The 25,671-nt window shown below is 43.6% G+C and overlaps 2 protein-coding genes across 3 annotated transcripts in view; one reads left to right on the top strand and one right to left on the bottom strand.

Annotated features, from left to right (window-relative positions):
• Positions 1-22,573, bottom strand: part of filip1l (filamin A interacting protein 1-like) — a 98,336-nt gene extending 75,763 nt beyond the window's left edge. Inside the window, exon 1 of the mRNA XM_056467864.1 lies at positions 22,553-22,573. The gene's annotated coding sequence lies outside the window, so the exon portion shown is untranslated. The remainder of the gene's footprint in view (positions 1-22,552) is intronic.
• The window catches only part of LOC130237062 (lysyl oxidase homolog 4), a 36,031-nt gene extending 10,646 nt beyond the window's left edge, over positions 1-25,385 (top strand). For both annotated transcript variants that reach the window (XM_056467865.1, XM_056467866.1), the window contains exons 5-15: positions 6,010-6,048; positions 8,098-8,296; positions 10,628-10,808; positions 14,170-14,324; positions 15,635-15,802; positions 18,468-18,630; positions 18,916-19,177; positions 23,118-23,233; positions 23,464-23,600; positions 24,129-24,240; positions 24,313-25,385. In XM_056467865.1, the coding sequence (XP_056323840.1) occupies positions 6,010-6,048; positions 8,098-8,296; positions 10,628-10,808; positions 14,170-14,324; positions 15,635-15,802; positions 18,468-18,630; positions 18,916-19,177; positions 23,118-23,233; positions 23,464-23,600; positions 24,129-24,240; positions 24,313-24,383 (1,603 nt within the window). In that variant the 3' untranslated portion in view covers positions 24,384-25,385. The remainder of the gene's footprint in view (positions 1-6,009; positions 6,049-8,097; positions 8,297-10,627; positions 10,809-14,169; positions 14,325-15,634; positions 15,803-18,467; positions 18,631-18,915; positions 19,178-23,117; positions 23,234-23,463; positions 23,601-24,128; positions 24,241-24,312) is intronic.
• The last annotated feature ends 286 nt before the right edge of the window (positions 25,386-25,671 follow it).

Genomic DNA, 25,671 nt, shown 5'->3' with positions numbered 1-25,671 from the left:
TGGATGGATGGATGGATATATAGATAGATATATAGAATGCTATATAGAATGATGGATAGACAAATGTATGGATAGATGGATGGATGGATGGATGGATGGATGGATGGATGGATGGATGGATGAATGGGAGACTATATAGAATGATAGATAGACAGATGAATGGATGTATGGATGGATAGATGGATGGATGGATGGATATATAGATAGTTAGAACACTAATGATGGATGGACCCTAATTACCCTAGTTAAGTCTTTAAATGTCTCTGTAAGCTGAACACTAGTGTCCTGAAGAATATCTAGTCTAATATTATTTACTGTCATCATGATTTAATGAAATGAAAGTCCTGATTGGAACTGTTCTGTGTGAAACGTGTTGTAAACACTCTCTGTCAAACAGCACTTGGCATTTATTATTAGATGAAGACTGAGATGCCCCAGTTCCCTCAGTCGTGTGCACAGTGTTTAGATGTTCACTGTTCTGGAAAGCTGCAAACATCCTGAGGAACACACTGATGGGTCGCAGAGCACAGCTGAATATTCGCATTGTTCCCCAAACACTGTATTTATTCCAGAGTGGTAAATGAGCGCTTGAGTGTCAGTTTGGGTTTAACCTCTGGAGTTTCTGTCCTGACTATATTAAACTGCAGCCGCAGGGAGATTGTGTGTTTCTGCGAGTGATTTTTAATAGCCGGGTTCAGTCTTCAGGACTCCACCCGATTCTGCAGCAGGAACAAACTCTCACTTTATAGATCATTCCAGCACTGACGGAACATTCTACATCTCCAACATTACCCTTTCATAAACTAAGACATTAATCAATATAATCAATCAGTTTTAGATCAGAACACATTATATCAAACTCTCTCTATAAGAATGTTTGTGTGTTTATTGAGGGACTATTTTGCCTTTATTAACTTAAAAACTCAGACTATACCTATTTCCGACTGTCTCCGCCTCCTGAATTATACAGTCAGCTTCAATCGTCATCAAATAATTAAGTCTAATTTACACATTTTTTGTTTTCTGTTACTGTTGACTCTGATACTGTCAACTCATATTCAACTCTGTTATCCTCAACTCTGTTATACTCAACCCTGTTACCATCGACTCGGTTACCGTCAACTTCGTTATCGTCAACTCATTGTCAACTCTGTTACCGTCAACTCTGTTACCGTCAACTCTGTTATCTTCAACTCTGTTATACTCAACCCTGTTACCATCGACTGTTACCATCGACTCGGTTACCATCAACTTCGTTATCGTCAACTCATTGTCAACTCTGTTACCGTCAACTCTGTTACCGTCAACTCTGTTACCGTCAACTCTGTTACCGTCAACTCCGTTACTATCAACTCATTGTCAACTCCGTTATCGTCAACTCCATTACTATCAACTTTATTACCGTCAACTTTGTTGTCGTCAACTCATTGTCAACTCCGTTATCGTCAACTTCGTTATTGTCAACTCTATTACCGTCAACTCCGTTATCGTCAACTCCGTTATCGTCAACTCCGTTATCGTCAACTTTATTACTGTCAACTCTGTTACCGTCCAACTCATTGTCAACTCAGTTATTGTCAACCCCATTAGCATCAACTCAGTCAACTATGTTATTATCAACTCCATTACTGTCAACTCTGTTATAGTCAACTCTTTTATCGTCAACTCTGTTATCGTCAACTCTGTTATCGTCAACTCCGTTACCATCAACTTTATTACTGTCAACTCTGTTACCGTCCAACTCATTGTCAACTCAGTTATTGTCAACCCCATTAGCATCAACTCAGTCAACTATGTTATCGTCAACTCCGTTACTGTCAACTCTGTTACAGTCAACTCTATTACCGTTAACTCCATTACTATCAACTCATTGTCAACTCTGTTATCGTCAACTCCATTACTATCAACTTTATAACTGTCAACTCTGTTGTCGTCAACTCATTGTCAACTCCGTTTTTGTCAACTTCGTTATTGTCAACTCTGTTATCGTCAACTCCATTACTATCAACTTTATTACCGTCAACTCTGTTACTGTCTGCTCATTTTCAACTCCGTTATTGTCAACCCCATTAGCATCAACTCAGTCAACTATGTTATCGTCAACTCTTATCGTCAACTCTGTTACTGTCAACTCTGTTATTGTCAGCTCTTTTATCGTCAACTCATTGTCAACTCCATTATCATCAACTCTATTACCGTCAACTCTGTTATCGTCAACTCCGTTACTGTCAACTCCGTTATTGTCAACTCTTTTATCGTCAACTCTGTTATTGTCAACTCTTTTATCGTCAACTCTGTTATCGTCAACTCTGTTATCGTCAACTCTGTTATCGTTCACTCTGTTTCTGTGCTGATGTTCTGTACCAGGTTAATCAACAGTTAGTAACAGAATCAGAGGTTTCCATTCACATCTAAGCATATAGCATTATTTTAGATTCCTGAAGGTTCAGATTACTGTAAATGACACATTTGCTCTATATCTAGTTCCAGCTCAAGCACAATGACTGTAAAACGCCTGAAATGTTCCCTCAGTTCTGGAAGGAGTGCTGTATGCAGTGTTTTCCTTTCAGCCCATGATTGTGAGCTGTTATTTTGTGGATTACATCTTATCGTTGGATCAGTGTGTTTAAACATCATAATTCACTGTTTCTGATGGCCTCAGAACATCCACTTTCCTTCTCTGAAGAGGAACTGAAGCAGGATGTTAGTTTTGATGATCACACGATGATTGTTAAGTGTGCGTTGTGTTATTGTACGGGTTAGTTTAACGCTGATCTGCAGACAGACGTGATCAGACATGTGTGTGTGTGTGTGTGAGCTGCGGTTTTGATCTTCAGGATGTAAACACAGTGATTGTCTGTGGTGTGTGTTCGTGTCTGCTGATGTTTTGACTGATGATTGTTCATTAATGCTTCTTTATTTTCCTCTGGGTGTGTCTGTGCTTGGGTCATATGACGCTCCCAGCCAATCACAGCTCTGCATGAATCTGCTGTTGATGTGGCAAATAAGTGGTTTCCTAAAGTCTTGCTGCCAGCCGGACCACCAGCACACACACAGACACACACTCACAGACAGTCTATATATATCATGCTTCTGGATGATGAACACACACATGCTGCTTCTGCCGCTCACCACGCTACATTTCCCAGAGCACGATGCTATCGTGGTACTTTACTAGCTATTTTTATGAGTGTTTGTGTGTTTCCATGCGACACAAAGAGCTCTGTGTGTTTCAGCAGGTGCTTGTGGGTATTTTTAACTGCTGCTTTAATTCATTCACTCTTAAACTGCACATTAGGACAGAATCTGTGCATGATTTCAGCGCTGGGAAATAAAGTGTGTTATAAAACAAAATCTATCTAAGAGTTCAGTAGGATGACGTGTTTTTGTAGGCCAAAACCCAAAAACAATTAGTTTGATCACTTTCGGCTGCATCATGCTGAACTCTCTTTGTGGAAAAGCCTGAGCTGAGATCTGTGGTGAGCACAAACATCACAGCTTATTCTCCAGCATACAGTAAAGCACTCCTGTAAGGATTAAAGCTTTTACTTTAACATGTCTGAACAAGTCTGTTCTCACTAGACAGCTCTCTATTCAATACATAATACACTCACTAGTCAACAGGTAAACTAATCTAGTCAACAAGTGAACCCACCTAATCATTAGTAAACTCAATAGTAAAACAGCGAAACTCATCCAATCACCAACCAACAGCTAAACTCGTTTAGTAACTCACTCCTCTACTATCTAGTCAACTCATTAGTCAACAAGTAAACCAAAATTATTGTTAGTTAACTCAGTGAACTCCTCTATTCACTACTTAACTCACTAGTCAACAAGTAAACCCATCTAACCCTAACCCTAACCCTAACTCACTAGTAACTCACTTAGCTCATCTAGTCACTAGTCAACAAGTAAACCCAAATTATTGTTAGTTAACTCATTAGTCAAGTCAACAAGTAAACCCATCTAATCATTAGTTAACTAACTAGTCAACAAGTAAACCCATCTAATCATTAGTTAACTCACTAGTCAACAAGTAAACCCATCTAATCATTAGTTAACTCACTAGTAAAACAGCTAAACTCATCCAATCACCAACCAACAGCTAAACTCGTTTAGTAACTCACTCCTCTACTATCTAGTCAACTCATTAGTCAACAAGTAAACCAAAATTATTGTTAGTTAACTCAGTGAACTCCTCTATTCACTACTTAACTCACTAGTCAACAAGTAAACCCATCTAACCCTAACCCTAACTCACTAGTAACTCTCTAGTAACTCACTTAGCTCATCTAGTCACTAGTCAACAAGTAAACCCAAATTATTGTTAGTTAACTCATTAGTCAAGTCAACAAGTAAACCCATCTAATCATTAGTTAACTCACTAGTAAAACAGCTAAACTCATCCAATCACCAACCAACAGCTAAACTCGTTTAGTAACTCACTCATCTACTATCTAGTCAACTCATTAGTCAGCAAGTAAACTCAAATAATTGTTAGTTAACTCAGTGAACTCCTTTATTCACTACTTAACTCACTAGTCAACAAGTAAACCCATCTAATCATTAGTTAACTAACTAGTCAACAAGTAAACCCATCTAATCATTAGTTAACTCACTAGTAACTCACTTAGCCCATCTAGTCACTAGTTAACTCACTAGTCAACAAGTAAACCCATCTAATCATTAGTTAACTCACAAAACTCCTATAGTCACTAGTCAACTCAATAGTCAACAAGTAAACCCATCTAATCATTAGTTAACTCACTAAACTATTCACTAGTCAACTCAATAGTCAACAAGTAAACCCATCTAATCATTAGTTAACTCACTAAACTATTCACTAGTCAACTCAATAGTCAACAAGTAAACCCATCTAATCATTAGTTAACTCACTAAACTATTCACTAGTCAACTCAATAGTCAACAAGTAAACCCATCTAATCATTAGTTAACTCACTAAACTATTCACTAGTCAACTCACTAGTCAACACATAACTCTATCTAGCGGTTAGTTAACTAACTAGTAACTGACTAAACTCCTCTAAAGAAACCCATATAATATTAGTTAACTCACTAAACTCCTCTTGAACTAAGTAGTCAACAAGTAAACCCATCTAATCTTTAGTTATCTCAATAGTACCTCATTAAACAACTCAACTAGTCAGCAAGTAAACAAATGTAGTTAACAGAACTTTGTAAATTGAACATGTGAGAATGTCCTGTTAGTTCTGCTGTTGTTTAATGAGGACGTTCTAATGTCACACTCAGTGAGCTCATCAGTGCCCATACTAGTGCACAAATTCATGCACTCGACCTACTGATGAAGGCTGAAGCAGGGAGCTGATTGAGACGCACCCAAAATCTACACTGTAAAACACGATATAGAGATAAATAGGAACCCCGCCCCCACAGAACTGTCAGCCAATGGAAATGCAGTGCTGTCTGTGGTCAGGGTTACAGTAGTTACAAAGTCTGTCAGAGTGATTTTACAGACACACGCACACGCACTCGCACACACACACACACACACACACACACACACACACACACACACACTAACACACACACACACACACACACACACACACACACACACACACACACACACACACACACACACAAACACACACACACTGAGAGCTTCTGATCTCTCCCGGGCCTCATTCTGTGTGTTTTCAAGCAGATCCTCCACATATATGCAGAGGAAACACAAGCATGAGGGTTTGGCGGAGCTCTGAGAACATGCAGATCTGTCTGTGTGTGTGTGTGTGTGTGTGTGTGTGTACATCTGCAGACTCCAAACCACTCTGTGCCATACGCTCACACAGTTTATTTATCATTGACCATTCTACAGGGATGCCTATATATGCGTGTGTGTGTGTGTGTGTGTGTGTGTGTGTGTGTGTGTGTGTGTGTGTGTGTGTGCTCTCTCACTCATCTGAATCCTGTTTATTTAATTCTAACCCATTTATTTGTCCATTTGTGTGGTTTGATTGGCCTCAGGAAACTGTGGGACTCTAAGATGGAGGATCCAGCCGTGAGGTATGAATCTCTCATTCACTATTACTAAACAATAACATGATGAAAACACATGAGCTGTGCTGTAGACGCAGTGTGGTTTAAGATCAGCATGTGAAGCGCAAAAGGTGGAAATCGACAACTCAGTTATTTTCAGCAGCACGATGCTGGGAAAACATGCTATATTCAGTATTGTGGAGTGTGGGGATAATGATATTTCCCAGATAAATAACTTTATCAGTGCTATTTTATCAGCAATTTAAAAACTCTTATTTATATCATGATCATACTTAAAATAACAGCTCATAGCTATTTTTCTGAGCTAATTAAATCAAAAAACTATGTCAAGGTGTAAACATTTAGACCAGGGGTGTCCAAACTACGGCCCACGGGCCATCTGCAGCCCGCAATCAGTATTGTGGCGGCCCGCGAGGCTTTTTATAAACATTAATAGAATCTGGGCCGCTACACAAACATGAACGTAATTCAATAATTAACCACCGGGTGTCGCTATCACATGCCTTCAATTAGGCAGCACTTCCTGTTATGAAGCAAAACGAACCGAACAAACTGAAGCAAACAGAATTGATCATCATGTTTTGGCGAGCCACGGCACAACCCAGATAAATCAGCAGTAAGTGCAGGAGATTTCAGGCACGGTGGTGTAAAGAATATTTCCTCCCAGAGGCCAGCAGGATATGTGTCTGCTTAATTTGCCTGGAAACAGCTGCAGTAATGAAGGAATATAATATTAAAAGACATTATGGAACAAAACATCAGGAACTCAGCTCTTACACTGGTGCCGAACGAGATCATACAGTAAAACACTTAGCAGCTGCGCTATCAGCTCAACAACAGCAGTTTATTCATGCTAATAAAGTGCAAGAAAATTCTACGCAGGCTAGTTATGAGGTCGCTCAGCTAATCACACAGCACAGGAAACCCTTCACTGAATGAGAATTAATATAGGAGTGTCTGATGAGTGCTGCAACTGTAATTTACCCAGAGAAGAGTCAAGATTTTAAAACAGAAGTCTTTCTAGAAACACAGCTGGATGATGAAATAAAATAATTCCATAATAATATACACACACACACACTCACTCACACACATATATATATATGTATACACACACACACACATACATATATATATATATATATATATATATATATATATATATATATACATACACACACAGTATATATGCATGTCTGTTTGATGTATGTAAAATCTGGCCCTCGACCCAAAAAGCTTGGCCACCCCTGATTTAGACAATAACACAGCAGGAATGACTAAACTCTGACCATAAACTCAGATTATTATAGTGTGTTGTGATTTCCCTCTCTGGTCTCCCACCATTACTGTTTATCATCAGCTCTAGTTCAGCTAACAGCACCTGCTGGAGGACTCATCTGATTGGTCAGATTTAGAGAACCTATGCGGGCAGCACACAAACGCTCGACACATCACATTCATTCATTCATTCATTCATTCTCCTTCAGGTTAGTCCCTTTATTAATCAGGGGTCGCCACAGAGGAATGAACCGCCAACTATTCCAACATATGTTTTACACAGCGGATCCACTTCCAGCCGCAACCCAGTACTGGGAAACACCCATATACTCTCATTCACACACACACTCATACACTACGGCCAGTTTAGTTGATCAGTTCCCCTATAGCGCATGTGTTTGGACTGTGGGGGAAACCGGAGCACCCGGAGGAAACCCACACCAACACGGGGAGAACATGCAAACTCCACACAGAAACACACACTGACCCAGCTGAGACTCGAACCAGCGACCTTCTTGCTGTGAGACCACCGTGCTAACCACCCTCACATAAAACTAATGAGAAGTATTGCTCGTCTCTCTGATGTGGATATTGCTCTTCTCTTAATCACAGTGACTATACGGGTCGATTTATTGTGCTGAACCAGTCTAAACTCTGCTATTGTAATCTCGGTTAAACAACAGTCCAGAACAGAATGAAACGTCTCCCCTCACACTGACGGATGTGGTATGCAGATGTGTGTGTGTGAACAGTGTTGTGTGTGTGTTGTGTGTGCAGGTCTACGGTCAGTAAGAAGCAGTTCTGGGTGGAGCGTGTGCAGTGTTCAGGCTCAGAGGTGTCTCTGGCTCAGTGTCGGGCTCTGCTGTCTGTATCGCGCAGTGATGATGTCCCCTGTGCTGGAGGGATGCATGCGGTGGTGCGCTGCGTTCCTGGAGCTCAGTTCAACACAGACTCCAACTCCAGACGCCCTACCAACGTGAGCACCTGTACCCGGTTACACACAGCATCTGAAGCTTTTCTCTTAAGTGTGACTCTTTATTTCCCCTTAGCTCTTCAGATCAGCAGTATTAACCCTTCGACTGCCTGCTGGAAACGGTTGACCATGTTGTGACTAGTAAAGGCATTTAAAGAGTGACTGCTTTAAATAATGGTTTACACACACACACACACACACACACACACACACACACACACACACACACACACACACACACACACACACACAGCGTTATTAGTTTACCAAAAACTAACCAAACAAACAAAAAAAACAAGAACACATTAAATGAGAATCTGAAATATTTACTGAAGTTTATTTATAAACTAATTTGAAGAGGATCATGTGATTATGAATGCTCACGGCTGGTCCTGCATTATCCAATCCATGATTCACCAATCAGACGATTCCTAAGCCACTATAAACACCCTCAGTTCCATATCACAGCCATCTTCATTTTGAAGAATCCCCCCTTCCACCCCCACTCCTCCTCCTTTAGATGGGTGGCACGGTGGCCCAGTGGTTAGCACTGTTGCCTCACAGCAAGAACATCACTGGTTCTAGTCCTTACCAAGCCAGCTGACATTTCTGTGTGGAGTTTACACGTTCTCCCCGTGCTCATGTGGGTTTCCCCCGGGTTCCCCGGTTTCCTCCCACAGTCCAAAAACATTAAGTGTAAACTTAAGTGAATTGACTAATCCAAATCAGCACCATAGACGTGCTCCCAGTAAGTAGTTATCTCTTAGCCCTACTGAAAAAACAGCTTAAACCAGCCTAGGCTGGTTGGCTGGTTTTAGCTGGTTGACCAGGCTGGTTTTAGAGGGGGTTTGGCCATTTCCAGGCTGGTTTCCAGCCATTTCCAACCTGGTCTTAGCTGGTCAGGCTGGAAAATGGAGCCCAGCCAAAACCAGCTATGTCCAGCTTAAACCAGGCTGGTCAAGCTGGTTTTAGCTGGATTTAGCTGGTCATTTTCCAGCCTGACCAGCTAAGACCAGGTTGGAAATGGCTGGAAGTCAGCCTGGAAATGGCCAAACCCCCTCTAAAACCAGCCTGGTCAACCAGCTAAAACCAGCCAACCAGCCTAGGCTGGTTTAAGCTGGATTTTTCAGTAGGGAAGAGCGATCACTATCTGTTCATGAGCTACTACAGCAGGGGAGTTCTCCAGATCTACCTGAGCTCAAACTCCCCTCTCGCCTTGCAAACGGGAGGGAGCCCCGTGCTCGAGGATCTTCTGAGCTCAGAGCTCTCTCACAGGACAGCATGCCGAACACGCTTCATAATCAATCATCAGCTCAGTGTGAACTCTTGAACTGGCATACTTCAGTAAATAAAGGTGGTTTAGTCTTTAAATATGTCTGATTTTATATATATATATTAAAATGCTCTTACACTTCATATTTTCCATAGTATATGTATTATTACGGTACTTTCACCATAAATCAACATCTCAACCCTTTGGTAGAGGCTGATATTTTAGAAATGATGTGATGTGTTGAAAAAATGCATTGAGTGTGTTAACTAGCGGCATTAGGAGTTTAGAAACCCAATCCAGACATGCTTTTGTTGGTGGGGTAGTTAAAGGGTTAATGTAGTAATACAGTAAATGCAGCCCATACAGCAGCAGCAGCAGTCTGTCATCATTAACTGTGTTTGTGAAACTCTTAAGGCAGACGAGACGTATAGGAAATAACAGAGAAGGGCTTCATTCAACATTCAGTGCTTTGATGAATGCCGATTCACTCATGGAAACCCTTAACTCTTGTGTAGAGTTCAGACTGAGTCTGCTTTGGTGATGGTGCTGCTGTTGTTCCTCCATTATCATCACATTTAAAGCCATGACAGCAGATGACCCTGCATTACTGACTGATGCTAAATCATTTTCAGAGGTCAATAAGAGCTGTAATTGTACTGTTGATCATCAGTGTGCAGCATTAACCCTTTAGATGGGCCTCATGGGTCTTTAATGAGGAGTTCAGTGGAGTTCTGCAACTGATGATCAACAGTACCAGAGACACTCCAGAATGCAGGATCATCTGCTGTCATGGCTTTAAATGTGATGATAATGGAGGAACAACAGCAGCAACATCACCAAAGGAGACTCAATCTGACCTGTGTTGAGGAGATCCTGAGTCCAAATCAGATTGATCAGCAGAAATCATCACATCTGCTGAAACACAGAGAGAGATGAGGTCTAATTAACCCTCAAAATCAGCCCAGAGTCATGAAAACGACCCAACAGCACACACGGGTTAATGTAATGTTTCAGTGTTATATCCTGCATCTCCTCAGTGTGTGTGTGTGTGTGTACTGCAGGCAGCAGTGCGTCTGAAGGCAGGTGCGCGGGTAGGCGAGGGCCGTGTGGAGGTGCTGCGTGAGGGTAAATGGGGGACGGTGTGCGACCGGCGCTGGGATCTCACTGCGGCCAGTGTGGTGTGCAGAGAGCTGGGCTTCGGTTCCGCCAGAGACGCCCCACGGGGAGCACTCATGGGTCAAGGTAACACACACACACACAGCATTACCACTCCTGCTGTCTGTAAATCAGTGTACACTATTACACACTGAGGGTCAGAACGAGCCCCTAAACCTCTACAATACAGCAGATCAATCCTCAGACCTGTTCATGAAGACACAAGCTCATCTTCACTGAGTGTTTGGGTGTTCCCTCATCAGTGTGCAGTGTTTCTACAGTGTTCACTCAGTAGACGACACTCGACTCTCACTGAAGGAGACGTGTGAAGAGAGTTTAGCAGGACAGTGTTCATTACAGATAAAGCAGCAGATCATTAGTGTGTGTGTGTGTGTGTGTGTGTGTGTGTGTGTGTGTGTGTGTGTGTGTGTGTGTGTGTGTGTGTGTGTGCGTGTGTGTGTGTGCGTGTGTGTGTGTGTGTGTGTGTGTGACAGTACTTGTTCCCTAAACGTGTTCAGCCTTCATGGAAATTTTAGAAAATGTCACCAAACTTCAAGATTAAATATATATAATTGAGGTTTTTTCATTTCTGGGTCATTTTTGACCCGTTAGTCAACAGGAGGGTAAAAGGGAAATTCTATCATCATTTACTCTGCCCTAAGGGTCAGTTCATCCAAAAATAAAATCTACTCACCATTCACTAAGTGTTTCTTTCTTCTGTTGAACACTAAAGAAGATATTTTGAAGAATGCTGAAAGCCTGTAACCATTGAGTTCCGTAGTAGGAAAAACATATACTGTGTAAGCCAATGGTTTCCAGCATTCTTCACAATATCTTCTTCTGTGTTGAACAGAAGCTGATGCAGGTTGTGACCCAGTTGAGGGAGAGTCTGCGGCGAGTAAATGTTCATCTGTGGATGAATAAACACTTTAATATGGAAAATGTGTTGGAGATGCGGCGCTGATATGAGCCGCTGGTTTGACTGGTATTTCCTCTGTTCCCAGCGGAGCTCGGTTTGAGTTTCAGGCTTGAATGAGGATGGAGTCTAAACAGAAAACACTGAGCTCAGAGTCTGAGATGAGAATGTTTAACACACTCACGCTCCTGGGGGAACACTGAGCCTCCTACACACACACTGGACTGAAGCACGCTCTGGATTAAGCGAGTTCTTGACATGAATCTCCTCATATGCATATTTCATCTGCAGGATTTGCTGTGGTTTTGTGTGTAGAGCCGCTCTATTGAGCCATTTAGATTATTTCAATTATTATTAAGTTGTTAAAGGGTTACTTTATTATAGATTTTAGAATGAGGGTGGCTCAGTGGGTAGCACTGTGGCCTCACAGCAAGAAGGTCTCTGGTTCGAGTCTCGGCTGGGTCAGCTGGTGTTTCTGTGTGGAGTTTGCATGTTCTCCCCGTGTTGGTGTGGGTTTCCTCCGAGTGCTCCAGTTCCCCCCACAGTACAAACACATGCGCTATAGGGGAACTGATCAACTAAACTGGTCATAGTGTATGAGTGTGTGTGAATGAGTGTGAATGGGTGTTTCCCAGTACTGGTTTGCAGCTGGAAAGGCATCCGCTGTGTTAAACATGCTGGAATAGTTGGCGGTTCATTCCGCTGTGGTGACCCCTGATGAATAAGAGACTAAGCTGAAATGAATGAATGAATTTTAGATTAAAGGTCAACAAAACTCCTGTTCAGAGTGAATATACTTGCACTGTGAGCTAGCAACGTCAACACTGTTCATTTGTGTTTAACTTTACTGTCATTAACTCTTTAAGGTGCACTTCTTGAAAATATTTTTGGACCCAGATCTTGTATTGAATAATATGCTGGCACAACTCTGATAAATAGTCATAAGCAATTAAAATGATAACGATAACCTATGGATAAAAGGTCAACTAGGTGGTTACGATGCCTGTAAAGGGTTAAAGCGTGACAGGTTTATCAGCAGCAGATGTGAAGTGCAGCACTGCTGTAGGAGACTGAAGGCTTTATTCTGAGAAAACAACCGTCTGGATGTACTTTATCCTGATTATCACACAGCTACTGGCCACAAAACAGAACAATTAATTAAACAAAGCTGACAGACTAAAACAGCTGATGGAGTATACACTAACCTGGAGACAAAACTGACCAATCAGGATCCAGTATTCCATACAGTCATGTAATAACTCACTCATTTTCCTTCGGCTTAGTCCTATATTCATCAGTGGTAGCCACAGTGGAGTGAACCGCCAACTATCCCAGCATATGTTTTACACAGCTTTTCCCCTTACAGCTGCAACCTAGTTCTGGGAAACACCCATACCCACTCATACACTACAGCCAGCTTAGTTGATCAATTCCCCTATTGCGCATGTGTTTGGACTGTGGGGGAAACCGGAGCACCCGGAGGAAACCCACACCAACACGGGGAGAACATGCAAACTCCACACAGAAACACCAACTGACCCAGCCGGGACTCGAACCAGCGACCTTCTTACTGTGAGGCGATCATGCTACCCACTGCGCCACCATGCTGCCTCATGTAATAATAATAAATTAAAGAGTTTAGTTCAGGAGTATTATTAAACTGTAACTGTAGAGTCTGTGGAGATTGAGCTCTGAGTTCTGAATGAACACATCAGTGATCGTCTGTAAAGTGAGCTTTTCCATCTCAGCAGGTTTCCCAGCATGCTCTGCTGCAGTGTGTGATGTGGCCGTGGTGTATTTCTGTTTCCAGCAGTCTGTGTGTTAATGCTCTGAATAATCCACCGTTGTCTAAGGAGACATGTACACGTGTGTGTGTGTGTGTGTGTGTGTGTGTGTGTGTGTATGCTGACATCATGACCCAACTCTGCACAAATTACAGGGAGTTTCGTCCATCACACACACACACAGACACACGCACACACACAGACACACACACACACACACGTCTGATTCTATTTCCAGCTATTAAACTCTTCCACTTGGCCGGTGTGTGTAATTTAGCCACTGCAGTGTCCACATCACACACACACACACACACGCAGCCAGACGCAGCGGTTTTCTGCCAAACACAACGCGCTGATCTCTATTTCTAGCAGGTAAAGAGGACACAGACGTCTGAGTGTGTGTGCTGGTTTTGGTGGTTTATGAGGACGTGTATAACGTCAGGGGGATGAGTGCAGATATTTTGGGTTATTACTGCGCTGAAATCAGAAACATTAACATTATTAAACAGATCAGATTAAATATATCCTCTTATACTCATATTCCACTGCTTGTCTTGTGTGTTGATCTGTGTCTTTGTGTGTTTGTGCATATGTGTTCATCTGTGTTTGTGTATGTTAGATTACATTATTGTCATTACACATGTAACAGGTGTATTAGCTATGAACAGAGATTTACAATAGATGAATATATGTACAGGATGCTATTAATGATCAAGTGTGTGTGTGTGTGTGTGTGTGTGTGTGTCAGGTACGGGCCCCATCCACATGGATGAAGTGCAGTGTTCTGGTCAGGAGAGCTCCATCACTGAGTGTCGCTTCCAGGACGTTCCGCTGTACAGCTGCAGACACACACAGGACGCGTCTGTGCGCTGCAACGTGCCCAACACCGGCCTGAGCGGCACTGTATGACACACACACACACACACACACACACACACACACACACACACACACACACACACACACACACACAATGCTGAGTAATTGAGTATATAGTGATAGAGGGTTGCTGGTTTACCAGTACTGTGGCTCCAGAATACTGGCGGTGCCGCTGTACTTTGTAAACTGTAGTATCGTCATTAACGCTCTGTCTACACATTGGCATGGGCCAGGATAAGATTCAGACGGTATGATGACCTTGGATTATATTATCACTGTTTCCTAGTATAGTGATCACTGCTCTAATATAGGCTCTTTTTAAATGTCTGGGTAAAAAAACAACCACTTCCCCCCTATTGAACACAATATACTTCAGTTTGAGGAACTTTAGTATTCTGGTGTATTGTGGAGCAGTAAACATGTCAGAATAGCTGAAATCACTCACTGACTTCTGCTGTCTTCATTAGTTTAATAACACTGATTTCATTACCATGGTAAACAGTCTCTTTGGAGATATTTTCTGCTGGAGATATTGTTCTGCTAAAACAACTTTAAACCTAAATAATAAAACCTTCCACATACTGTAGGAGCGGTATAACAGAACATGTTGGCGGTTTTAAAACCTTGACTTTTCCAAACCGCGGTAAACCCTGAGAACGGTGATCGCCACATGCCTATCTACAGTAGATAATGTTGCATGTGGAACAGTCAGTCTAATGCTCACACGTTTGTGCAACAACAGGCCATTTTATCTGAGTAATCTGTGGAGCCCTTTAGGGTAAAAACTGTAGAAATCAGGGCTTTGATGATGCCTATTGCACGTCTTCTGATGCTCCAGTCAGAACACACATCTGAATCAGGTCGGTTCTGTTCCTGTCTATATGATTTAGTAGCTTCAACAACCGCAACAATCTCTTAAAACAACTCATTCATTCATTCATTCATTCATTCATTCTCTTTTCGACTTAGTCTCCTTATTAATCACAGGTCGCCACAGCAGAATGAACCGCCAACTTATCCAGCACATGTTTTACGCAGCGGATGCCCCTCCAGCTGCAACCCATCACTGGGAAACACCCATACACACACACTCACTCACACTCATACACTACGGACAATTTAGCCAATTTGTACATACAGCAGTGCTACTCGTGTGATTCTGCTCATATATACTCAGTTACTCAGCATTGACCATATGGAGAGAACTACTTTTGACAATTTAAAGTTTACAATATATTTTGCGTGTGTGTGTGTGTGTGTGTGTGTGTGTGTGTGTGTGTGTGTGTATGTGTGTGTGTGTGTGTGTGTGTGTGTGTGTGTGTGTGTGTGCGCAGGTGCGTCTGGCTGGGGGTCGGGAGTCAGCGGAGGGCCGGGTGGAGGTGCTGATGGAGGTGGGAGGACAGCAGAGATGGGGCTCCGTCTGCAGCGAGAACTGGAACATCAATGAGGCCATGGTGGTGTGCAGACAGCTCGGCTTCGGCTTCGCTTCCAGAGCTCATCAGGTCTGACACACACACACACACAAACACACACACACACACACTTTCACCTTCAGCCATATCACCCTGCAGAGCGGTCCTGAAGCTGAGTCTGGTTGGGAGACTGCATGGGAACACTGGGCTGCTGTAGGCAGTGAGGCCAGAGATTATTGAACCGATACAAATACATATTGGTGGCACAGTGAGCAGCACGATCACCTCACAGCGAGAAGGTCTCTGGTTCGAGTTCCAGCTGGTTCAGTGTGTGTTTGTGTGTGGAGTTTGCATGTTCTCCCCGTGTTGGCGTGGGTTTCCTCCGGGTGCTCCGCTTTCCCCCACAGTCCAAACACATGCGCTATAGGGGGATTGGGTAAGCTAAGTTGTCCGTAGTGTATGTGTGTATGAATGAGTGTGTATGGGTGTTTCCCAGTGATGGGTTGTGGCTGGAAGGGAATCCGCTGTGTAAAAAGTGTGTTGGAATAGTTGGTGGTTCATTCCACTGTGGTGACCCCTGATTAATAAAGGGACTCAGCTGAAAATAACCTGACTGAAGTAAATCATATTCTAATGACTGAACATGTTTAGAAATAGGACAACACATTTAAATTAATGCACAATATTGCTGAATAACATTAGAAGCTCCTAAATGTCCATTATTTAACTGTGTGGAGTTCCTCTTGATTTTCCTGATCATTAAACTTGTATTTCATATGTTTCCCTCTCGTATAACTTTAGGCTTGTCATTTCTGGACCGTTACCGTAAGTTATTTAGCTAGATCAGCTCCAGATTTATCTTCAGTACTGACTAATCTAATGTATCAGCACATATATATTACTGTAAAGCATCCTGGAGGAGATATGAGTGTGTGTGAGAGGCCTGTGAGGGTTTACTCACACATGCTGAGCTCTGTAAACACAGCAGCATCCTGGCATGTGTGTGAATAAGCGCCATCTACTGTCAGAGAGTGGGAGTGCATGTAGATTCAGTGCGTCTGTTTATTCAGCAATCAGATGGACAGAGAGACCCTCGATGATGATCATTAATGTTGTCCATAACGCAGTGTGTGTGTGTGTGTGTGTGTGTGTGTTTTATTGACTGCTCTTTCAGTCAGTGTTTACATCCGCTGTGCTTTTGTTTTCTGGCCTGTTGTTTCCCATGCAGAGGGAAATTACAGCCTTGCTCAGATTCAGGGAAAGAGCAGGAAACCCAGAGAGAAAACAAACCCAAAATAGCGCCGCTGGATGAGGAGCGCACTCAGCTCTTATAAAGCCTGTGTGAAAGCGGCTCTCGGGAAACAGACGCTGGAGGGAGAGCGGAAAATATTTGATAATGTCCATGAATTAGCTGTAATAGTGGCCGTTATTAGCCTCTGCTGGATTCCTGCGGTCACGCTCACGTGTGTGTGTGTGTGTGTGTGTGTGTGTGTGTGTGTGTGTGTGTGTGTGTGTGTGTGTGTGTGTGTGTGTGTGTGTGTGTGTGTGTGTGTGTCGCATTGTGTGTCTATATGATGTGTGACACTGTTGTATGTGTGTGTTGTGTGACACTGTTGTATGTGTGTGTTGTGTGACACTGTTGTATGTGTGTGTTGTGTGACACTGTTGTCAGACTGTTTGTGTGTGCATGTGATGTGTGACATCATGCGTTTGTATGTGTGTGTTCTTATGCATGTGTTATGTGTGTGACTACATGTGTGTTGTGTGTGTGTGGTGTTATGTAATGTATGACACATTTGTGCATGTTGTGTTGAGTGTGTCACAGTGTTTGTGTGTTGTGTGACGCCATGTGTTGCGTTCATGTGATGTGTGACACTGTATGCTTGTGTAGTGTAACACCATGTATATGTGTGTGTGTGCTGTGTTATGTTTGTGACGTCACGTTTGTGTATGTAACCTGTTATGTTGCGTTTTGTATGAGTGTCAATATGTGTGATGTAGTGTGTGTTGTCTGCATGTTTTATCCATGACTGTTTGTGCATTTATGTGTGTGACAGTGTGTTTGTGTATGTGTGTTATGTGTGTAACAGTGTGTTTGTGTATGTGTGTTATGCGTGTGACAGTGTGTGTATGTGTCATGTGTGATAGTGTGTGTGTGTTTACATGTGTTATGTGTGTGTTTGTGTATGCATGTGTGATGCGTGTGACAGTGTGTGTTTGTGAATGTGTGTTGTGTGTGTCTGTTTGCATATGCATGTGAGTGTGTTTGTGTGTGACAGTGTGTTTGTATTTGTGTACATGCGAGTGTGTTTGTGTATGCATGTGTTATGCGTGTGACAGTGTTTGTATGTGTTATGTGTGTGACTGTGTGTGTATTATGTGTGCGTGTGCTTGTGTATGCATGTTGTGTTTGTTTGTATGTGTTGTGTGTGACTGTGTTTGTGTCTGTTATGTGTGTGAATGTATGTGTTATGTGTGTGACAGTGTGTTTGTGTGCATTATGTGTGTGTGTGTGTGTTTGTGTATGCATGTGTTGTATGTGTGCATTTGTTTGTATGTCTTACGTGTGTGTGTGTGTGTTATGCGTGTGTGTATGCATGTGTTATGCGTGTGACAGTGTGTTTGTGTTTACATGTGTTAGGTGTGTGTGTTTGTGTATGCATCTGTTATGTGTGTGACAGTGTGTGTGAATGTAAGTTGTGTGCTGTGTGTAACGTGTTTGTGCGTGTGTGTGTGTGTGTGTGTGTGTGTACAGGAGACGTGGTTCTGGCCCAGCAGCTCAGGCTCAGAGGAGGTTCTGCTGAGCGGGACTCACTGTGTCGGGTCTGAGCTCTCCGTACAGCAGTGCCGCAGAAACACACAGGTGTACTGTCCTCGAGGGGGCGGAGCTAGAGCCGCCGGCGTCACCTGTGTCGATGGTATGACCACTGACACACACCACACTGACAATATTGACTGTGTGTGTGTGTGTGTGTGTGTGTGTGTCCTCATCATCTGAGCTCTGCATAACCTCTCCGCCACTACTGTGTGTGTGTGTATGTGTGTGTGTGTGTGTGTGTGTGTGTGTCCTCATCATCTGAGCTCTGCATAACCTCTCCGCCACTACTGTGTGTGTGTGTGTGTGTGTGTGTGTGTGTGTGTGTGTGTGTGTGTGTGTGTGTGTGTGTGTGTGTGTGTGTGTGCGCGTGTGTATATGTGCGCAGTGGCTCCGGATCTGGTGGTGGATGCGCAGCTGGTGCAGGAGTCAGCGTATGTGGAGGATCGGCCTCTGCACCTGCTGACCTGCGCTCATGAGGAGAACTGCCTGTCCTCGTCTGCGGCGCGCATCGACTGGAGAAACACACACACGCTCGCGTACACACACCGCCGCCTGCTGCGCTTCAGCTCGCGCATCATGAACCTTGGACGTGCAGACTTCAGACCCAGAGCCACACGAGAGTCCTGGACCTGGCACCAATGCCACAGGTGTGTGTGTGTGTGTGTGTGTGTGTGTGTGTGTGTGTGTGTGTCTGTGTGCGTGTGTGTGTGTGTACAGCTCTGCATTTGCACACAGGCAATCATCATTCAGTGTTTTGAATCTGAAGTTGCAGACTGAGGCTCTGTGCACAGGGAAACACTAGATCAGGTGACTGAGTGAAAGCGTTCTGAAACTCTGGTCCGGGTGAAGATTCTCCTGAAGAGAGTTGTTGTCACATGACATCAGTGTGTGCACTGTTTTCTCTTCTCTGATTGGCTGAAAGGGCTGGGTTCGCACCTAACGTGGAAAATGTGAACGGGGCAAAATCCTAACCCTAACACCGCAGCCCACAGCGTGATGATGTACTGTAGCAGGTCCACTCCATAATGGACATCACCTACACCTGCCCCTACACTAAACCCAACAGTCACAGTAGTTTGAGTGTTACCTTAGTGGGTGGCAGGTGGGTCGCCATGGGCCCTCAGACAACCTTTCATGGAAGGGGGGGGGGGGGGGGGGGGGGGATATCGGTGCAGACATAAGTGAAGAGCGGGGGGGAGGGGGTGGTGCCATGGACAAAAGTGAAGAGTGGTGGAGGGAGTTGGGGGGGGATTATGGGGCTGGTTGGAAGGGTAGTTGCCGACAAGGGTGTGTGGGGGTGTTGTCACGGATGAAAGTGAAGAGCGAGAGGGGGTGTGTTGCCAATGAGGGCCCCTAATAACTTCCCTAATAATGTGTGGGCCCCTTACACCCATCCTAACTCCCCCCCGCCCCTATCAGTACTACATCCACTACGTATTTGGCCTGGTTCAGTACGTCATGGTGATTACAGAGCGCAGCGAGGACGTCTGTCCACAGTCACTCTGCATATTTCAGGCTGTTCCCCTGTGTGACGGTGCTCCGCTCTGTTCTCTCGTTTGCATTGCTTTGTATGCACTTCACTCACAACGTTGACTTAATAGGGTATATGCAGAAGGACTTTTAATTTGTCAGTAACCTGGGTCAAACACTTCTGGTGAACTGTTTATCGTTACAAAATCTGCATGTTTAAGCTCTGTTATGAGCCTGAATGATTTGGGCTATAAAGTGGGACTCAGGTGGTACCAGCAGCACTGCATTACCTGACCTGTCTCCACACCATGTCTCTAATGTATTTACATGTGTTTTACTCCAGTATATTCAGTGGTGTTTCTGCACTCGCCTGCTGATCCTGACAGGTGTGTGTGTGTGTGTGTGTGTGTGTGTGTGTGTGTGTGTGCGTGTGTGAACAGCTCTTTATCTCAGTTTACACTTCAACAACTAAACGAACGCTAAAGTCTATTAACTGATTATATTTTAATTACACTACAACATCAGTGCTGTAAAAGGAGCCAAATAAAATAAAGCGTCACATTAACCCTTCACAGGAAGTCTATCAGTAAGGGAAGAACACTAGCTCTGCATGTACACTATTGCCTGTGTGCTGTGAGCTCAGTATAAGTCTCATTACCGCCCCCTGCTGGTTCACTGTGCTCTTAACATGCATCACAGCTTCTGGTGTTTTCATATGGACTGAGACTTTTACCCCAGTACTGGGAAACACCCATACACACTCATTTACACACACACACACACACACACACACACACACTACGGCCAGTTTAGTTGATCAGTTCCCCTATAGCGCATGTGTTTGGACTGTGGGGGAAACCGGAGCACCCGGAGGAAACCCACACCAACACAGGGAGAACATGCAAACTCCACACAGAAACACACACTGACCCAGCCGAGGCTCAAACCAGAGACCTTCTTACCATGAGGCGATTGTGAGACCTACTGCGCCACCGCGTCACCTTAACTTAACCACTTTATTCTAATTTACCAACATTATCAAGGCAGTGAGAAACAAACACATTTAAAGTAAATATGTGATCTCTTCATCATAAAATAAACAGAAGTGTTCAAGAGACCTGATCAATAAAATGTTGAAGTGTGTGCAATGGTGAAGCGTGAACACTGAACAATCAAAGCAAACATTAAGCCGTGAATAATAAAGATCCAGTCAAACTCTGTCAACAACACTGCTGATGATCATCAGAGCTTTAGTAAAGGCTCCAGCCTTCATTATTCACATACACACAACATTACAGATAGTGGAGCTGGACGGCTACATTAGCCCTATGCTAAACACTCTTTCAGATGGAGATCTGGGGTCTGTTCTCCGTTCGTGGATTACTCCATTAGCTGGATTTGGTTATTGACGATTTGACATGATCCTGGATCGTTTCGTTCTTCAAAACTGATCAGAGAGTTGTTGTCATAGTAACAGGTCTGGTAGCTCAAACCTGCTCTGGAGCAGCAGCTCATTGCATGTAAACAGGACTAGATCAGGATAATACTGAAAGTGTGTACTGATGGCTGATATTTTCTAACAGTAGTGATATATACTTGGGAAAACAGTACATATATATTTTTAACTATATATATATATAAAGTTTAATAATATATATTAATAAAACGTATGCAATCTGCACTCATAAATAATAGTACAAAGACTGCCACCTGCTGGCTCAAAGAGGAAATGTATTGATTTTTTAGGTGTACAATAATAGTACCTGCACAATATTCGACTTTTTTTAAAAAGGATAATAATGTCTGCAGTCATGTGTGTGTTTTGACCGCTAATATGCCGGCGATTAACACCTTTACCGATATCAAAATGCTTTTTTAATGCTAAATTAATTTATGCAGTTTATGCACTGATCTGCACTGAAATACATGATGAATACTCTCCACACATGACAGTGTAGCGCCTGCAGTAACAGCACAGGTGTAGTTATTGTGTATCATATTTAATAAACCGTTCACTGATCATTTGATGTCATTTAGCTGACATGGCTAATTGAATATTCATCAGATGATGTCATCACGCTGCTGTGCCGTCAGCCAATTGCTGCACTGCTGATCATGATTTGGAGGATGGATAGATCTGTCCTTCACAACACACACACAGATCTCAGATCAGCTCATCCAGACATTTGAATCTAACTCAAGAACTTGTTTGAAGAACCAAATTAGCCAGAGATCAGTTATCAAGATGAACAGATCCTGGATCAGCAGAATCATCTTAGATCAGTTAAGAGAGGTCTGATGAGCAGAGCCCTGTGCTCCAGTGCTAATCAGCAAAGAGCAAACACTGCACAACAACACACACACACACATCAACAACACACACACACATCAACAACACACACATCAACAACACACACACACATCAACAACACACACATCAACAACACACACATCAACATCACTAAACTCCTCAGCAGTTCTCCAAGACACACTACTAACCAACACACACACACACACACACACACCTGACCACGTGAACAGCAGGTACTCACACACACTCTGCAGTCTTCAGTAATCCTCATGTTGTCACACACACCACCGCACGTCCTCCATCAGCAGGGGTTTAACATCCAGCATGTGTCCTCTGTGCTGATGAAGCTGGAGAATATCAAACACACACACACACACACACACACACACACACTCCTGCATCTACAGCAGCAAACACCTGAGCGCGCACTACACACACTCCAGCGCCATCTGCGGGTCTGGAGGAATATATCCACTAATCAAACACACAAGACCGTGCAGTGGCACGATACTGAGTGTGTGTGTGTGTGTGTATTTGATAGTCAGTGTGTGTGATACAGTGTGATTGTGTAGGTGTGTGTTAGATAAATAGTGTGTGTGCATGCATATTTGATATAGTGTTTTTGATAAACGTGTGTGTGTGTGTGTGTGTGTGTGTGTGCTGTGAGGGCTGAGTTTCAGAATATACAGCCTGTACACTACACACATCACCACAGCTGTGTGTTTGTGTGTGTCATGTCACTCTCGTCCAGCCAATGAGAGTCTGGCTGTGTGTCATGTGATCAGCTGATGTTGTGTCTCCTGCAGGCATTACCACAGCATCGAGGTGTTCACACACTACGACCTCCTGACCCTGAACGGCACGAGGGTCGCGGAGGGTCACAAGGCCAGCTTCTGTCTGGAGGACACATACTGCCCTGAAGGTGCACACATACACACACGCCATTTACACACTCATACATAAACACGCAAACACACACACACACACACACACACACACACACACACACGCACGCACGCACACACACACACACGCACACACACACACAAATAAAACAAACTCAGTGTTCAGTGTTTGTGTGAGTTTATTGTATAATCAATGATCAATAATAATGATTAGAGTGTGTGTGTGTGTGTGTGTGTGTGTGAGCAGGTCTGAGCAAGCGCTTCGCCTGCTACAACATGGGTGATCAGGGCATCACAGTGGGCTGCTGGGATACGTACAGACATGACATCGACTGCCAGTGGGTGGACATCACTGACGTCAGGCCCGGGAACTACATCTTCCAGGTCTCACACGCGCACACACACACACACACACACACACATCTGTGTTTCTGTAAGAGAGTTGGACTGCTGCTTCACACAGGTGTCTCTGACTGGAAACAGCACGTGACTCGTCCGATCTGCCCCTGAACCCCGGCGCTGGTCTGCGCTGGTCTGCAGTGGTTTGTTCTGTAGAGCAGTGTTTCCCAGCCCTGTTCCTGAAGGCGCACCAACAGCTCATGTTCACCCTCTCCCTACTCAAACACTCAGCAGAACAGCAGAGGAGACGCCTGGACACCTGAATGAGGAGGTCAGACGAGGGACACGGCCAGAGTGTGTGCTGTTGGTGTGTCTGCAGGAACAGGGCTGGGAAACACTGCAAAGGAGCAAATAATGATGGGCAAACAGAAAGAAGACTTTGTGCTGGTCTGTTCTGGTTTCTGATGGTTTATACTGGTCTGTTCTGGTTTCTGATGCTTTGTGCTGGTCTGTTCTGGTTTCTGATGGTTTATACTGGTCTGTTCTGGTTTCTGCTGGTCTGTTCTGGATCAGGTGGAGGTAAACCCGTCTCTGGATATGGCTGAGTCTGATTTCCAGAATAATGTGATGCGCTGCAGATGTCGGTATGACGGTGGACGAGTCTATCTGTACAGCTGCCACACGGGTGAGTTTACATCACATGAACACCAGCGCTCTCATTAGAGAACTATAGTTAATAATTGAGCTTCCCCCACAGGTGACGCCTACAGTGCAGCGGCAGAGGACCTGTTTGAACACCGGCAGGAGATTACAAACAACTTCCTGTGACGACGGCGGCGGCGATGGACTGCAGATTCATCACCAATCTCTAACAGCTCGCGAGGTGGTGGGCGGAGTCTATGATTGACAGGGGAGTGGGTGGGGCTAGAGTGATGATTGACAGGCAGGGGGGCGTTTACACTCAGCCACGTGTTCATTTCAGCCAGTGTTGATGAAGATGCTGACTGAGGATCAGTGCAGATGGAGGATTTAGCCAGATCACAGGTCCGGTCGGCATGTTCATATAGTTTAGTGTTTATCACCAATTCAAGATTCAGAGGGGGAAAGTCCACTACATCAAGTAAAACATCAGTCATTGTGTTTCAGGATGCAGCAATTTAAAGTAAACTTACAAAAGCTGGTCTCTCTGAGGTGTCCTTCTTGTGTTTATCAGAGTTATTGTGTTGTTTTGAAGTGTGTTCATGTGTTTGTTCTGTTGAGGAGGATATTATTTCAGTTTCTCTGTGGATCAGCGCTCCTCAACTATGATGAATATTAATGCAATCATCTAAAGCCAACGGGCAGATCAAATCACAATATTCATCTTTTGGATCAGGGTTCATTTCTGCTAATAAAAATCAGATTTAGAAGAGGGTGAGATTGAGGACCGCTGCTGTAGATGAATTAAATGCTGATCGCTCATGTGTTGTTCTCTGTGAATTACTGTAGAGAATCAAACTCAATCCTTCCCTGGAAACCAAGCAGCCTCTCCTGTGCCGTTCCTCAGTCGTATAAAGATCCTTTATTTGTGTGGCCAGTGGTGCTAACTGCAGAGCTCATTAGTCGTCAGCATTATGACACTATTATTATCGGTATCGGAGTGTAATATGTTTGCTCGCTGTTGTATTGGCATGTACAGGTTGTTTTGGCTTATGAACTCTGGTGTGTCTGTATTTCTGACCTCAGTTTTTTAATGTTATTGGAAACGTGCTCTCTATGAAGAGAAACAGATGCTCAGCTTTACAGATGTGCTTCAATACTTGAATAATAAACTTCTCATGTCTAATCTGAGGAATCTGATATGTCATCCTGTACTGTATGAGTGCACAAACAAACAATGACAACTTCACAACTACTATACGGACATCATAATCTGATATGATCATAACGCATTAGGGAATTATTGATGACAGTCTGTTCAGATGTGTGTGTCCTCCTCAAGCGTCTCTTGTGTGTAGCACTAGTGTCCTCCACATCTCCTCCTCCTGTTGTGTTCTGATGGGATTTCTGACTGTTGTAGCTGTGTAATAACTCTAATCATTCAGCGGAGTGATATGGAGCTGTAAAAACCTGCCGG

Source organism: Danio aesculapii, chromosome 11, assembly GCF_903798145.1.
Source record: "Danio aesculapii chromosome 11, fDanAes4.1, whole genome shotgun sequence".
NCBI lineage: Eukaryota > Metazoa > Chordata > Actinopteri > Cypriniformes > Danionidae > Danio > Danio aesculapii.
This window is presented reverse-complemented; position numbering and strand designations above follow the sequence as displayed.